The sequence below is a fragment of the Arvicola amphibius genome, chromosome 11 (assembly GCF_903992535.2).
Source record: "Arvicola amphibius chromosome 11, mArvAmp1.2, whole genome shotgun sequence".
Lineage (NCBI taxonomy): Eukaryota > Metazoa > Chordata > Mammalia > Rodentia > Cricetidae > Arvicola > Arvicola amphibius.
The window spans coordinates 76,116,159-76,132,940 of NC_052057.2; the positions used below are offsets into that span (position 1 = coordinate 76,116,159).

At 43.3% G+C, this 16,782-nt stretch overlaps 1 protein-coding gene across 1 annotated transcript; it reads right to left on the reverse strand.

Annotated features, from left to right (window-relative positions):
* Positions 1-11,166: 11,166 nt before the first annotated feature.
* On the reverse strand, positions 11,167-14,650 carry Bhlhe22 (basic helix-loop-helix family member e22). Its single transcript, XM_038347653.1, has one exon. The coding sequence runs from the start codon at positions 13,866-13,868 to the stop codon at positions 12,783-12,785; it is 1,086 nt and encodes a 361-aa protein (XP_038203581.1). The 5' UTR covers positions 13,869-14,650; the 3' UTR covers positions 11,167-12,782.
* Positions 14,651-16,782: the final 2,132 nt, after the last annotated feature.

Consider the following 16,782-nt stretch of genomic DNA (forward strand, 5'->3'; position numbering starts at 1 on the left):
ACATACAAAAAAAAAAAAACCTGAAAGGAAAGAAAAGAAAGGCTATGGGGGTCTACCTGGCTTGTTATCATCAACAAATGTCAACTTACTTTGAAAACAGAATTGGAATGTTTAAAAAAGATACTTAAGCAACTTTTTGTCTTTTAAAAATTATTCTTTAAGAAAGAGAGATAGCACAGCCCTTTAAAGCACTTGCTGCTCTTCCAGAGAACTGAGTTTGATTCTTAGCTCCCATAGGAGGCAGCTCCTAAGGCCAGCTCTAGGGGATCCAGCACCCCTTTTGACCTCTGTGGATAGCCACACAATATGACATTCATGTGTACAAACGCAAGCACATACACATAAAGATAAATGAATCCTCGTTTTCTTATGTTCATTAGTTCTTTGGGAATTTTGTACAATGTGTTTTGATAATATTCTTTACCCTCCCCCAACTTCTCCCAGATGCATCTCCATCTCCCACCTGGTCAAATTTGTGTCCCTATTTCCCACCATGTACAATTTATGCTGCCCGTATATGCTTGGATATGTGGCCATACAGGAGCTTGGTTGATCCTCCAGTGTCCAGACCCTTTTACCCAGCAACGTTCAGTTTCCAGTTGCTCCTCAGCTAGGAGTGAGACTTCACTCCCATCTCCCACAGGCCCTGTACATGCTATCCTAACCACCATTGTCCATATCTCCAACTGCACTGGTATGTTCAGTAAATACTCACCATCATCAACTAACCCTGGATCTCACACTCTTTCTGCCTCTTCTGTAATCACCCCTGAGCCTTGGAAAGGGGGAAATATAATACAGATGCACCACTAGGTCTGAACATATCACAATCTGCTATTCTATGAACCTTGACCAGTTGGGGTCTCTGTGATAATCACAATGTATTGGAAAAATAAGTTTCTCTTATGATGCTTGAGATATTCATTAATCTTTGGCAAGAACAGTAAAATAATAAGAGACTGTTTAATACATCATGTTCATTTAGTAATAGTAGTAGGTTCTCCCCTATGTCATATGCCATGTCTTGTCACAAGTTTTTGGCTACAATAACGGTGCCAAGCACTGGTTTCAACTTATGAACTGGGTCTTAAATCCAATCAGAAAGTGATTGGTTAGTCCCATGATGTATGTGCCACTATTGCACCGGTCATCATTGCAGCTCATCTGGGTAAGATTGTTGGATGTGCTTTTCTCCCTGGTAACACTCATCTTCGAGCACTATGAAAGCTAGCAATTGGGGATGAAGTTTCCAGGCCAGTACCAGCTTGGTTTCTCCTAGCTACATAACCCCAATTAGGCAGTGTCTTTACCATCAAACTGTAGATGGTATCCAAGAATATTGCAATAACTGTAATGTTTAGGGGTCTATGTGACCTCAATGACTAGCAATTCCAAAGGAGGTAACCTATTCCTGACATTGGGTGGGGCTTTTTATTTGTTGTTCCATGGTGTATAGTTGGTATATTGTTGACTCATTATAGGATAACTCCATCAAAATTCATTTTATATATGTGTGTGCATATGTTTTAGAAAGATCCTACAGTGCTAGGTCATATACTTGATACATGAATATTTTGGAGTTATTGTTTTCTCGTTCATTTATTTGACAAAATATTTAATGAGCATTTTCACTAGTTAATATGCATTGGGTTAATGTTTCCCTTCATGAATATCCACTTCACTCGAGAAAACAACGTATAAATAACTTACCTGTTGCTAGTTTGGTTGTAAATAACAAATTTCATTTTTAAACTATTTTAATACCTTATTTAGAATACCTTCTAAATAGCCTTTTTCCTGCAACTATTAGAAAGCAGTGTTCCATAATAAATTATCATATACAAATTATACAAGCTATATAGAAGGACTATGGAGTCACTGAGATGGTTCAGTGTGTGATTCTGCCTGCTCTCAAGTCTGATGACCTGAGTTTTATCCTTGGGACCTCAAATGGAAGAAAGAGAGAACTGACCCCTACAAGTTGTTCCTTGATTTACACACACACACACACACACACACACACACACACACACACACACACATGTAGATGTGCATAGACACATACACATAATTAATCAGTGCATAGATAAATGTAATTTTAAGGTGTTGTGATGATATGATAAAAAGTATAGCCAAAGCCAAATAGTCACTGAGTCTTCAGAATTTTGTAACTATTTCATATATCCTAAATTTTCATCTTTTCATGTTTACAGCTTCACAAAAGTTGTGAGTAAATGGAAATATACTATTGTTTTACATCAGTGACCACTGTAATTATATATATGATTGGCACCAGGACTTATCCCTACTGCATGTACTGGCTTTTGGGATCCTATTCTCTTTGGTTGTATACTTTGCTCATCCTAGGTGTAGTAGGGAGGGCCTTGTACCTTCCACAATGCAATGTGCCTTACACTGTCTGAGGATTAGATGGGGGTGAGGTGGGAGGGTGTGTGAAGGAAATGGGAGGAGATAATAAATTTAAAAAAATAAAAACCAAAACAATGTGCATTCTTTTTTTTTTCTTTCGAGACAGAGTTTCTCTGTAGGGTTTCTTTGGAGCCTGTCCTGGAACTAGCTCTTGTAGACTAGGCTGGCGTTGAACTCACAGAGGTCTGTCTGCCTCTGCCTCCTGAGTGCTAGGATTAAAGACATGCACCACCACTGCCCAGCAAAATGTGCACTTTTTAACCTACTAAGTTTGTCAGTGTTGCAAACCATTGCTTAGTTCCACTACACACTATTTGAAATTTGTACTTGAATACTCAGTAGGAAAACATTATCATGCAAGATTACTCTCTCTGTCACACTGTTCTGAGTTATAGTGAGCAACCTAGTAAAGCTGGGTCACTTACCTCGCACAATAATATCTCTGCTTATAGAGTTGGGTCAGCGGCCAATGAGTTTTGAACTTCTTAGCTTGAGTGTATTTTTATACTAAATTTCTAGTGTAGATTAAATTCAGTTCATGAAAAATTTAGGTACACAGTTTTGAGTAGGTGAAGATTTGTGAACAGTTGCATTTCAAGATGTGTTGAGACTGAAATGTTCTACAAAGTATGAACTATTGTCTTGATACATTTTCTTACTATGTTTTGATTTTTAAAAGATACTTGTGGATCTATAAAAAAGTAAATTATCTTTTAAAAGTGTTGAATAAATTAAGACATTTTGTAGTTGAAATATTTAATATTCTTTAATTGGCATTAAAAATTAATAAATCAACCTTTAAATTACAGATGAATGATTATGTCTCATTTCTGTACTAAGAGTAAATTAGTTGCTTTTGGTAACAAAAAGCAGGTTTGTCTGGGAAATAATTACGCTATATGAAATAACTCAACTTCATCCCTCTTTTTCTTCGTGTATATGTTCTCATCCTTTCTTCTCATGATTTCCCTAAAAGGGGTCATATTCAAAGTATCTTCAATACAGTTTAACTTTGTCTTTATGTGGGATAAAAAACAGGTCCAAGAAACAGCACTAAATCTGCAATGCTGACCAGGCTGAGCTATAGTTGTTAGTTTGTGGGGAGAGAGAAGTCTAAGAATGGGAAGTGGAGGGAAATCTCAGTCTAGCTGGGCTTGCTTCTCTGCAGCTCTCTTCATTGCTCAACAGATAATGAAGAAGCTGAGAAATATTTGGACAGTCCTCCAATTATTCATAAAGTTGAAATGCAAATGCTAAGCTAAGTCTACGAACAGAATAGTGTTGCTGAGAATGAAGAGTCTCTTGTGGGAACTTACTGCAGTGTTGATCTGGCACACTGGGCATTTCTAGAAACACTGTGGGTTTGGAGAGGCTCTGATACAAGCCTTCTAGGAGACGCTCATGCTCCTATTAATAGATAACAGAAGCCCACTGTTGCCGAAGGGGCACCTGACCCTTTGAACTGGTTGATTCAGTATTCCTTATTTCCTAGTCAGCGTGACTTGCTCATTGAATGGACGTTTGGTGAAAACGCTACCTTGGCTTTCATTCACACTCTATAGAACACTTACTGAGTGCATTAAAGTGTGTAGAACTATCTGGAATTAGCATGCTTTTGTAAGTAATAATGTTTATTTTCTATTTAGAGTAGGGCTTGATAAAAACATTTTATGGTTATGTCAGATTCTAAAGAGTATTAGATGTAAGAAAAGGCTATATTACAGACTACACAGAATCATTATCATTTTATATATAACAGCAATTTGTGATTATAGCTGAAGCTAGGAGAAATAGATGAAAATAACAGATAAAGGTATTAGTATCTAGCATTCGTCACTGAAATGATATTAAATATTTGTAAATATGATGTGTGTACCATTCAGTTTTACTTACAAAACAAAAAAACAAACAAAAATACTATTCCACATAACTTCTACCTCTAAGAACTAGCTATTGTAGTTAACATTAAATGTGTGACATTAATATTGGACAGATGAACATTTTAATAAATGCTTGTCTTTTATTTTTGAAGTTAATGTTAAAATCAGGCAGAACTATGTTCTAAAATTATAATTTTAAGGACCTTATAATGACCCACATAATTAAGAGATTTCTTAAGTACCTTGGCCTTACACATTTAAAGGAATGTTTGTTTCAGTGTTGAACTCATCTGAATTCTCAGTGACGATGGTGCTCTTCATGCTACAGTGCTTTTACTCTTTGTTATAAGCATAGATTTTCAAATTCTAAACTAACTTATTTTGAATTAGCTTAACCCTGCTGAAAAGTTATAAAAATTCTTTTCACTTTTAAGGAAGAAAGTAGACTAAACAGTACTTTCAAATAATTAAACCTAAGGAAGGCCTCTTGGACCATCGGACATTTTCGTTAACCTTTGACCCTAGGTAATGAGCGTCCCGAGCTTTTCTTCAGGGTGAGAGATCACAGATGATGACTGAGCCCCTGGCATACCTTACCTTTGCTGTCACATCCATCCCCATCCTCCAAATCATTGGTTTACTTTCGTAGAAAGTAATTTGTAATTGTTCAAAGAGCACACTTTGTTGAGCAATTACAGATTTTTAAAAATTATCGCCTGTTTGAGATACTTACACTTTAAATATATGTATACCTGATGTTTATGCGAAAGCAAGTTACAGTTATATAAACCCATGAATTGGCTGCCCCCACTTTCTGATAGACCAAGCTTGCCTGGTTAGGAAAACAATTTCTTCTTCCCATCGACATCTGGGATGAAGAGCACAGGCTCCGCCTGACCCCTGATTTTGAATATGATCCCTCAGAGAGACCATGCCTAGCAAATGGAGCTTCATTTGCTTGACAGTTTATGGTTTAGCATTTTTAACTCCACCACCATTACCACCACCACCCGGAGAGGGGTAAAATGTTGTCTTTCCAAAGAATACATAAGGAAATTCTTGCACCAAATACTTTGATAGTTGTCAGAGTTAAATAAAAGTATAAAATCAGGTTGGGTCATGAGGTATTTTTATGTTGAATTTTGAATTCTTATCTTTTATTAGAATGACAGGTTTGAGCTGAAACCATCCTCCTAATAAAAATGAATCTTTAAGACGGAGAAGCGTTTGTAAATAATAGATATTCAAGTACACCTAGACCTAATCCTAAAATTTAGAAGGAAAAATAATAATTACTTTATATAACCACTGATACCATTTTAACATTTGATGAAGATGTTAATTTATGGTTGGTTAGCAGTTTATGACTGTCATTAGGTTTTCAGTTTTATCCACATTAGAAATCTATTTTTCTTCTCTCTTTTAATCTGTAATAATTATATAAAGATATGGTTATGTTTTATCTCAAATATATCACTCTACTATAGCATTTCAAATTATTCACAGATCATAGTTCTTATATATGCATATATGAATTTAAAAATACAGCAATAAAATGCTTGAAACAGATCATAAATTTGCTCCATATTTTATTGCATCTGTGAATCAGGTTGAAAGACAAGGACAGCTATGGTCTTTGAGAAAGAATTAACTCTTTCCCAAGCTGGGAAGGAGACGGTGCCATATTGAGGATAATTAAAGTTAACTCCCCATCAAAGCATGCTGATGACCTGTAAGAGGGACATCTTTGGCAGGGATGGGTTTTGGGAGGTGGTCAGTATTTAAAATCGTCTTTCTTTTTTTGCATGTTGACCCTTCCAATCCTGAAATTTCCTTCTTATGCTGTCTAGTCTGTGTTTCTGTGTTGCATCACAAGAGAACGTGTCAGAAAAGGGACACAGCAAACAAATTCTCCCTCCCTCCGCCCCCACCCCATTTTGAGACAATCCAGAAAAATATTAAGAACAATACCACTAATTCAGAAAAAAAGTGACAGGATTGAGTCCACACAAATCTGCAGAAAAGGGAAGGGGGAAAGAAGAATTTTCCTTCCCTATAAGAAAGTAAAAGCTCCTCCAGATTTAAAAGTGGGGCTAGTTCCCAAAACAACTGGGGTTGACTAAGCTGGAGAGGTGCTCCTTAAAAGGAAGAGCCTGAAACTTGAGACGCAGGGGGCATCGGGATCTGGCAACACCTGGGAAGAGCACCTTAAGTTCTCTTTCTTTCCCAAGAAACCTGGAGATTGGACCACAGTTGGCCCGAGGGAGGGCCGGGAAATGCCAGTCTTTGGGAAGCAGAGGAGAATGGTGACTCAGTGGCCAGGGATAGCCACCCTGTCACCGGGGGCAAAGTGAGACCAGCTCTGCTGTTGCTCACATGGCTGTGAGGTTTGGGTTTCTCCACCAGCAAGCATTGCACAGCCTTCTGCTTGCACAGGCTGAGGCTAGGTGACAAACACTAGGGTTTGCCCCCGACCTGGGCTGGACCAGACTCCTGTTTATCCTGCCCAGTCTGCAGCCTGCAGAATACAGTTGACCAGAAGAACCAAAGACCTGTTTTAGAGAAAATAACTCTCACCCTAAAAGTTGCTTGTAATTCAAAAACTGACATTACTACCTCCTCGTTTTCCTTCATTCTGTGTCTATGTTTGTTTGGCTTAAAGGCAGAGTTTAAATCAGTCTGAAATTCATTGGCTTGGCCAATCCAGAGACACAGCAGTTACAAAGGCAGGCATAGATTGCAGGAGACAGACTCAATTATTTCTTCTGCCCTCAAAACAACAAAATTATAAATTGATGTAAAATCCCTTGACAGTGCATGATTTTCGTCTGATCTGCATTTTGGTTGAAAGAAAGCTCATCTGTGTTTCTGCTGCCTAGGTTTTTGTGATTTCATTTTGTGTAGAGGTGTCATTAAGTTCTTCCCTCCCGGTACCACCCCTCCTCCTCAGGCTGAATCCCGTTTTCATTGAAGGTTGGAAGAGGAAGCTTGGAAGCCTCCCTGACCAGGATCCTTTACCTCCCTCATTTCTGGGAAACAAGCAGACCTTGGATCTGTACAGGCTCCCTCGTTCAGCCAGGCAGAGTTGCCACAACGTGCTGCAAGCAAGACGGGAGCTCCCATCATTATTTTTCAAAGTCTGGGAAGTGTATTATCTTTGTTCCTAGTGGTGATTAGTTACCATAGCATTTAATACGTCAATGTGCCCAGAGCACACCATTAACAGTTAAACGGAGTATTCAATTTAACACATGATTATATCTTTCATAAGTCATTACATTGCAACCATCACTGCCACTCATGCCAGGTCAGGTCCATAGGCAGGTGGAAAGGGCGAAAGGGTTTGGTTCAGGTGCCGCTTACCAAAGGTGTAGAGGAAAGGAGATTCAGAGGACCTGGGTTTGTTCTACTGGGTTGTGGGCTGACAGTAGGAAATGCGTGTAATTACAGGAAGCAAAATCCCTGTACAACACAAAATCTTAGAAGGGTTGCTCAGTTGGAGAGTAGAGAGGGAAAAAAAGAGCAATGCAGTGTGTGCCTGTGTGTGTGTGTGTCTGTGTATGTGTGTGTCTGTGTGTGTATCTCTATACATATGTGTCTGTGTATGTGTGTGTCTGTGTGTGTATCTCTATACGTATGTGTCTGTGTGTGTGTGTGCCTGTGTGTGTATCTCTATACGTATGTGTCTGTGTGTGTGTGCCTGTGTGTGTATCTCTATACGTATGTGTCTGTGTGTGTGTGTGTCTGTGTGTGTATCTCTATACGTATGTGTCTGTGTGTGTGTGCCTGTGTGTGTATCTCTATACATATGTGTCTGTGTGTGTGTGTCTGTGTGTGTATCTCTATACGTATGTGTCTGTGTGTGTGTGCCTGTGTGTGTATCTCTATACGTATGTGTCTGTGTGTGTGTGTCTGTGTGTGTATCTCTATACGTATGTGTCTGTGTGTGTGTGCCTGTGTGTGTATCTCTATACATATGTGTCTGTGTGTGTGTGTCTGTGTGTGTATCTCTATACGTATGTGTCTGTGTGTGTGTGCCTGTGTGTGTATCTCTATACATATGTGTCTGTGTGTGTGTGTCTGTGTGTGTATCTCTATACGTATGTGTCTGTGTGTGTGTGCCTGTGTGTGTATCTCTATACGTATGTGTCTGTGTGTGTGTGCCTGTGTGTGTATCTCTATACGTATGTGTCTGTGTGTGTGTGCCTGTGTGTGTATCTCTATACGTATGTGCCTGTGTATGTGTGTGTCTGTGTGTGTATCTCTATACGTATGTGCCTGTGTATGTGTGTGTCTGTGTGTGTATCTCTATACGTATGTGTCTGTGTGTGTGTGTGCCTGTGTGTGTCTGTATGTGTATCTCTACTTGTGTGTGTGTATGTCTGTGTGTGTGCCTGTTTGTGTCTTTTGTCTGTGTGTGTGCCTCTGTGTTTGTGTGTGTTTGTATGTGTGCCTGTGTCTTTTGTCTGTGTGTGTGGCTCTGTGTGTGTTGTGTTGTGTTCAACACACCACAGGCACAGACATCGACCCACCTCAGGAAGGAGGAAGGAGAGGTGACTTTTCCAAGATGTTCACCTGCAGGAACCTCAGTAAGAGAAGAGTTGAGGAGAATGTCAGGCCTCGGGGTGAACTCCTGCTGGAATTCAGGTGAGACTTAGGGGACAAGTGGGGCTCCTGTTCTCAGGTGTCCATCCTCAGTCCCCTGAGGATCTGATGGAGGGGTGCTTCTGACAGAGGCCCCTAGGTCTGGTGGATACCCCAGTGAGCTCGTGGATGAGACACTAGTGGCAGGCACATGCAACACTTTTAGGACACGTGAATAAGTTCACTCTGAAGGCCTGGTGCCCAGCATTCAGTTCTGATGCAGGTGTCCTACCTGGACAGAGACTATGGTGCAGCAGTGAAGGGGCTAATTCTCCAGAGCAAATAGAAAATAGGACTCAGAAGAAGAGTGGCCTAGGGTGGGGGTGTTGAGAGGTAGAACATTTCCCCAGCAGGTGCTGGAGACACTATGGAGGGGTTGGAGTTGAGGCAAAGAGGGGCACCTAAGTAAATCCGCAGTTTCTCTGCTTTCTCTTTTGACAGCTTGGGTTTCCTAAAAGCACTTGCTGGAAGAAAGTCTGGAAAGAAGGTTGTTGGCACGTCAGAAAATATTAATTTGAAAATGACTATCATTGTCCCTGATGCATTCAAGTTACCCCTGTGTGACATTTTCTGTCAATCTCCTCCTCCGTTCTCTTCCTCTTGCACTTGAGTTCTCTTCCAGACTAAGCTCAGAGCCTGGGTGATTCCAGGGTGACGGGAGAATCAGAATTTCTCCTTCCTGAAGTTCAAGATTTGTTATTCTGCCCAATTTCTGATAGTGGGTGCACAGTGCAAAGGTTGTAGAGTAAGTATTTCAAGGAGGTTTTCTTAATAATGCAAAACACTAAGCAGTGAATCTTGCAACAAATGTGTCCCCTACAATGTTAATATGCAAAAGGGAGAAAAAACCCCTGACTAGTGGTGGCTGTGGCTAATTCCTAATCAGAATGATGGACAGCAGGACCAGAACAATACAAACTAATGGCTGTGTTGCTGATCACTTTACCCCTTGATTAAAGACACCCAATTATGGTGCAGAACAGTGTCGTAATTATGTTTCTTAATCACATCCAGGAGGTTTAATTGCCTTAACGATGTGTTTCATTAAATGAATTTAGGTATTATAGTCGACAGTTTTCATACACAGTTGTTTTCAAATTAACATAATATTAGACATCGTCATGGAAATTGTTTTAATAATCATAATTAGACGCACCCAGGCTTTGTCTGGTAAATGCTGAGAGACAGTCTTCTCCTGCCTGGGGGCTACCCTGGTCCCTTCCTCCTGTCTACCCCCCTTCTTGACTGGGAGGGCTTGACTTTCAAGGCCTTTTGCTCTTATGTTGTCCAAAAAGTTACAGGTTCTGATTAATCTTCTTTGATAGCAAGTGGAGCAGAAAACATCCTTCCTTACCACCACCCCCCACTAAGTTTGATGGCATTTAGGGATATCTTTATGGGCTGAGGATGCACAGAACCCACACACAAATGCATTTAGGCAACCAGGTCCAGTAGAAGCTCTGTACCTTCATAGCTCCACATCAGCAGCACCATCTCTATGATGTGGTACAAATTTAGATCTTCCACACTAAAGAGCAAAGGTCTGAATACAAGCAAACATATCATATCTTAGTAGATTCCATGCATAACCCAATTCAAACACTAACATCTCATTAACAGGCAACTGAATAAACTCTGGGAGTCTCTATGGACATTACTTACACTTAGGTAATTCAACCAAGTTGACTTTTTTTGCCACAGGAAAGTAGAATGAAGCCACAATAAAGCTGGTGTTCAGAGAATCCAAATCCATCTTTTCCCCTGGTCTTCAAGCCTTTGGAGGCAGAACTTTTTATTAAAATGCCTTTAAGAAAGTTTACCCCTTTTGGCAGGCCCTAGCATGGCCTAGATACCATACCTGTAGGACAGACTTCCAGAAGAGTCTGGCTTTGTACATTCTTGCCAGTATCAGGAACTCTCTGGGCCTGTCCTGGGTAACACACCTCTACTTCCATGAAATTCCAGCTGTTGTCCTTTCAGTAAGCATGTGATCTAGGGCTGCTCAAAACTGCCCAGCACTGACAAAACTTTTGGAAACACATTTCCTTTTCTGTCACTTCTCAGGCAAGAATAACGCAGGAGAGAGGTGGTGTCTCCTTCTACAAAGCACAGCATAATAAAATGTTTGATCAAAATATTTTAATAAAGATTCTTTCTGACATAGATACACATACAAATGGTCGTACATAACTGTCATAGTCTGCTTGACCTATTTAATATATATATATATATTTAATTCTTTATACATCCAAACCCCACCGACAGATCCATCACAGCTCTGAAATCATCATCCAACCTGACAAACTGAATTTGTATTATCTGTAAGAAGTGGAAAAGAGCAAGACCCCATTTCTTCAGCGGTTTTTCTGGATTTTCATAGGACGAAAGGCAGGCAGCTAGCCATGCAAACTAAACTGAAAGCTTGCTTTGGGTACACAGCTTCTTGCTCTTCCTTAGCTTTATTTCATTTCTTTGAAATTTTTATAATTTTTTTAGAAAAATAACAAATGATTTCACACCATAAGCAAATCAAAGCAGTCTTTTAACATAATAATTCTTCACAGTTATAATAACTTATATATGTACATCTATAGTAAAAGCAATTAAATTAGACCTTTTAAAATGCACAGCACAACCTGGAAAATATATTTGCCCAGCATGTTCTTACTTATAAGATCTATTGCTGTGATTTTTTTCCCTTTTGGAATGCAAATAGATCCCCTTTTGAAAAAGAAATCAATTCATTCATTAATTAAGAATACACCTTTCCTGTAATTTTTGGACTGAAGCAATTTATTAAAGCTCAATTTAAATACAGGGATGATGCAACTGAAAATATCCAGGTGACCTTTCAAAAACCTAAGCAGCTCAAATACATCAATATTTCTCTTCTTACTTGTTGGCAAATAAACCTTTCAACACTTGGCACACAGTGTAAGTTAATATATAAAACAGAATTTTAGAAGCATCAAAAAAAAACTTCACATAAGACCCAAGACCTTAACACATAATAAATACTGATGATGTGGATCATTGAAGGATAACAAATAAATACCATGAATTGTTAATACATCATTGCAGAGTAAAAAGTAACAAGGTGCACATAAATATTTTAAAAGCAATTCTTTCCGCCACAGCCTGCTTTTTATATTACTCTCACCAAAACTTTGAGCATTTTCACAGGATTTTAAGTTCAGAGACGATAAAAAATACAAGTCCTTCATAGCAACGTGTCTCTCTCTCTCTCTTTCTTTCTTTCTCTCTCTCTCTCTCTCTCTGCTTTCCCCTCCAGTTAAGCCTGCATTTCAAGTTTTTCTCCTGGCTCAGGGTCAGAAGTTATTTTCGAGTGCCCTTTCTGATTTGTCTGAATGAATATCCTGTCCCTTTCACACCTTTCAACCTGGGACTCCTCTCGCCTTCAGTACTAGCCAAATTCTCAGCTATTAGTAGGATTAGTATTTTGCCAGTCAATACTTTTCACGTCTAATAAACAAGCACTACTAGTTTTCAACTTATGTTTAACCTTCAAAGAAGACTGCACTTCCTCGAAGTCTAGGTTACCACCAAAGTTGCCACTTTTCTGAGGGAAAAAGAGACATCTGCACTCCATCCCTCTCCCCTCCCTCCCCACTCCAAAGACCAAGATTGGGGCCGCGCCAAGGCTGAAAGTTCGGTTCGTCTCTGTTACTGCTCAGTTCCTGCCTCTGCTTTGTTTGCCCTGCCAGTATTTCGCAACTAGGAGAGGAACAAAATAAAAGGGGTGGGGAGCAGCATCTCGCTTTCCTCTAGCTTTGGGGTCGGTCTCAAGGCTTCCGAGGGAGGGAATGTTTAAGGCTTCTCCGTGCACTGTTTGCAGAGGCTGGAAGAGACGCTGTTGAACAGGGCGCACTTTTCGGGGCAGGAGGCAGCCGGGGGTAGCCCGGCGCTGAACGGGTAGCCGGCCGCCTGCTCGTAGGCGCCAAGCGCTGGGTGCAGGGCAGCGGCCGCCGCCGCAGCGGCCGCTGAGCTGGGCAGAGAGGCGGCTGAGATGGCCTGGCCTTGGTTGAGGTAGGCGACTAGGCGCCGCATCTCCTCCAGGGCCTGTGCCTGCATGAGGATGTAGTTCTTGGCGAGGAGCAGCGTAGCGATCTTGGAGAGCTTCCGCACCGAGGGGCTGTGCGCGTAAGGGATGACCGCGCGCAGCTCGTCCAGAGCATCGTTCAGGTCGTGCATCCTCCGGCGTTCGCGGGCGTTGATATTGAGGCGCAGCGCCTTCTGCTCTTTGGATTTCTTGCTACTGCTGCCGCCGCCACCGCCGCCGCCGCTTCCTCCGCTGCCACCCGTAGGGCCCCCCGGGGGGAGGCCCGCGCTGCCGTGCAGGTGGGCGTTGGAGCAGCCCTCCACCACCTTGGCGCCGCCGCCCCCCGCTCCCGGGGATGCCCGCGGGTCGGCGCCCCCTGCTCGCAGCACTAGCTCGCAGCGGCCGTCGCTGTCGTCGTCGGGGCTCTGCTCGCCGCCGCTGCTCTCGGCCACCGAGCCGCGGCTCGTGTTCTCGCCGTACTTGAGGCACAGGGCAGCCCCCGCCGGCAGGCTATTCATGCTCGGGTCGCCCCCCACGCCCGCTGAGCCCACGAGCATCCCGGGGACACTCACCCCGCCACCGCCGCCTCCCGCGCTGCCTCCTCCTCCGGGCGGCGGCAACAGCAGCCCGGCCCCTTCGGGGTCAGCCGGCTCGAAGCAGGCTAGGGGCGATGAGGACGAGGACGCCGGGCGTTCGCGAGGTGGCGGAGCCAGGGACAGGTCCATGCCTGGGGGCGTGGAGCGGAAAGCCGCCTCCAGGCGCTTGGCGGTGGAGGCGCCCAGGCTCTTGTGCAGGAAGAGGTCGTCGTCGCTCGCGGTCGCCGCGCCGAGGTGCAGCCCGCGCTCCATTGCCATGACCCGCCGTGCAGCCCCGGCCGGCCACCGCCTGGGCTTGGGAGTCAGGCGGCCGCACAGACGCGCGCCAGCCGGGCTCCGGAGCTGCTGCGCGCGTCGGTCCCCTCGCTGCCCGCAGCCCTGTCCCCTTCTTTCTTTTTCTTTTTCGCCTTCCCCCGCGCTCGCCGCCTCCTCTTCTTCTTTTTCTTCGTCTCCAGCCGACGGTGCTGGCTGCTGGGGCTCACCATGGGCCGCGGCCCCTCATGGTGGGAGGGTGGTCGCGGAGGGAGTGGAGCCGCCGCCGCTGCCGCCGCCGCTCTGAGTCCAGCCCCGCGCCTCCTCTCCGCACCGTTTATCTTGCTTGGATTCACCTTCAAGAGATTTCCGGACCCATCAACCAGCCGCCGCCACAGACGGGGGAGTCTTTTACATCATTATCTCTGAGTAGGTTATTATGAAGAAGACTCGCCTGTTGGGACAGCGCTTTCTACCCAATCAGGTTAACGTTTTAATTAATAGGATTAAAACGGTAACAAACAATCGCAGGCGCTATCTGGCCACGAGTCTGAATAGTTTCATTTCCCAGGTCTGAAGACAGGCAGCAGCCAGAGCTTTATAAAAGGCGCCTGCTCCATTATTCTGCCTGCCATCTGTATACACAGCTTAGCGCATATGTTTGCAAGGCGCTGGGTCCTGTTAGTAACCCAACAACTGCCTTTAGCTTGACATGTGTGGCGACTTTCACTCATCAATGAGCACACTAAAAGCCCTACTTAGAGCCGAGGATGTTCTTTGCTCCTTCAGCAAATTGTAGAACTGCGGTAAAGACTGGGAGTCCGGTGGAAAACAGACTCCCCCACCCACCCCCACTGCGCCCCACCCCCCACTACACTCCACTTGCTACTACTGTCTCAGCTTGCACAGTTACCCTCAGAGGAGAGAATTACATTCCACCCTGTTCATAGCATGTCTGCATTTGGAGATGGGACCTGGGGGCGAGGGGGGTGGTGATGTCCCTGCTGGCTTGCTCCGAGTTTACTCTAGATTTTCAGCTAGTGTGAGGAAAGCAAACCTAGATTTCCTCCCCACCACGGCTTTTTCCCACACCTCTCCATCGGCCAGTTCCTACACAGATGAGAAAAATAACAAATAAAGCACCAAAATGATGGTCAAGTTGCTCACACAGCCCGTTTGATTTAAAACTGGAACTGGGTGGGGTGGGGGAGGCTTTGGCGTCGTCCCCTCCCCCCCACACTGCTAAGATGTTTGGGGACAGAAGCGCACTGCTTCATGAACAGAAAGAAACTAGTCTCAAACTTTCCTCAAGATTTAAATCCAGTTGCTTCGCAAGAGTGAACACGGAGACGAATCTGCTCACATACCAAGTGGGGGCATTCGTGCATAATCATTTAGCCATAAACGTAACCGCCGCTGCTCAGAAGCCATTTGGGGACAGCTGGATCCATCTGGGCTGTTCCTGGAGGGTTAGTTCAGGGCAGAATTATGAAAACAAGTGCTCTCCGGATGGGGACAGTACAGGCGGTCCTCGCGCGTCTGAGTTCAGTCTCTGGAAGCACATGCTATTTAGCGACTAGTTTTCATTTTTATAACATAAGTAAAACCAATATTCCCCAACATTTCCAATAAGTCTCTTTCTTGAGGCAGAGTTACTGACGGTTGTGTAGTTTGTGGCTTCTCTGGTTTCATTTAAAAAAAAAAAACCTTTTAATTGTGGCTTTCAGAGTTGGCCCCAGGTGTTGGACTCTTTTCATTATATTTTCCTCTAATGTGATGAAATTCTAATTCTCTCCTTACCATATGGTTAAATTTCCCCACTGAGAATTAGTTGAAAAGGGAGAAATAATCTATTAATCTCTGTAATAGATTCACAAATGAGGTTCACCACAGAACCTGTTTTTGAATGGTAATAACAGAACAGTTGGGCACCTTATTTCATACAGGAAGCTTGAGGGCGACACCGAAATGCCTGCGTTGTCACCTTGAAAGTGTGGAAAGGAGCCTAGCTTTGCTAGTCCAGAATGATTGCCTGAGATACAGCCTCTAAGGGAGAGGAACACTCCCAGGTGGTCCGTTACTGGTGTTCCTTCAGCGGTGTTGGAACCCAAACACTCAGATCCAAAAAGCAGACTGCCTGAAGATCGACTTCTTGGCCTGGCCTTTACACAAGGCTGGAGCCAGCCCACCTACGTGTATAGGTGTATAGTTGTGAACCAAAGCTTCTTTGGTGTAAGGCTTGCCATCTCTTGCTACTTGCAACCCCCTCTTTCACTCTTCTGTTTCTAGCAGCTGTTAACCTGTCCCTTTAGGAAGCTAAAGACACGCTAGTATTATTGTTTGTCAATTAGCAGTTTTGTTTTCATAGGGATCGTAAAAGCACAACCTCAACAAACACAGGTAGGTCGTGTTAGTCTGATACCAGGATGCTAAATATAAGGATGGAAGCTAGCGCCTTAGTGGTTCAGGGCAGAGTGACTGTAAGTCTTCTCTAAAGTCTGACTTCGTTCTCCAGTGTGTTTTCCTTGTGCTCTCAGGGTGTATGGATTCCTTCCGGGGGATCTGATGAAGATATTTAAAAGGCATAGGATGTACCAAGTGCCAGTTTAAGAAAAGCTCTTAACTTAGCTGTTGGTGTCTTCTCGGGAGGGCTTCCAGGAAGGACAGGGTGATTAAAATACAATCTAAAACAAAAATCAGACGGGTCATTGGCAAAGATGCCACCAGCCTCATAGCAAGACCTCAGCAAATCCTGGTTCTTTTTATAGGTATCCAATTACTCATTATGTGAGGTTGTAATGTCCTCAGTTCCCTAGTCCCACCTCTGTGCCCTTCAACACCTTAAGTTCTACAGGAAAGTTTTGCTCAGCTTTACTGCCCTAGGTACTAGCGGCTCACCTCTTCTGAGATTAGAGAAAAT

Excerpts from the sequence above, each read along its gene's own strand:
- Bhlhe22 (XM_038347653.1), bottom strand. The coding sequence starts at position 13,868 with ATGGCAATGGAGCGCGGGCTGCACCTCGGCGCGGCGACCGCGAGCGAC.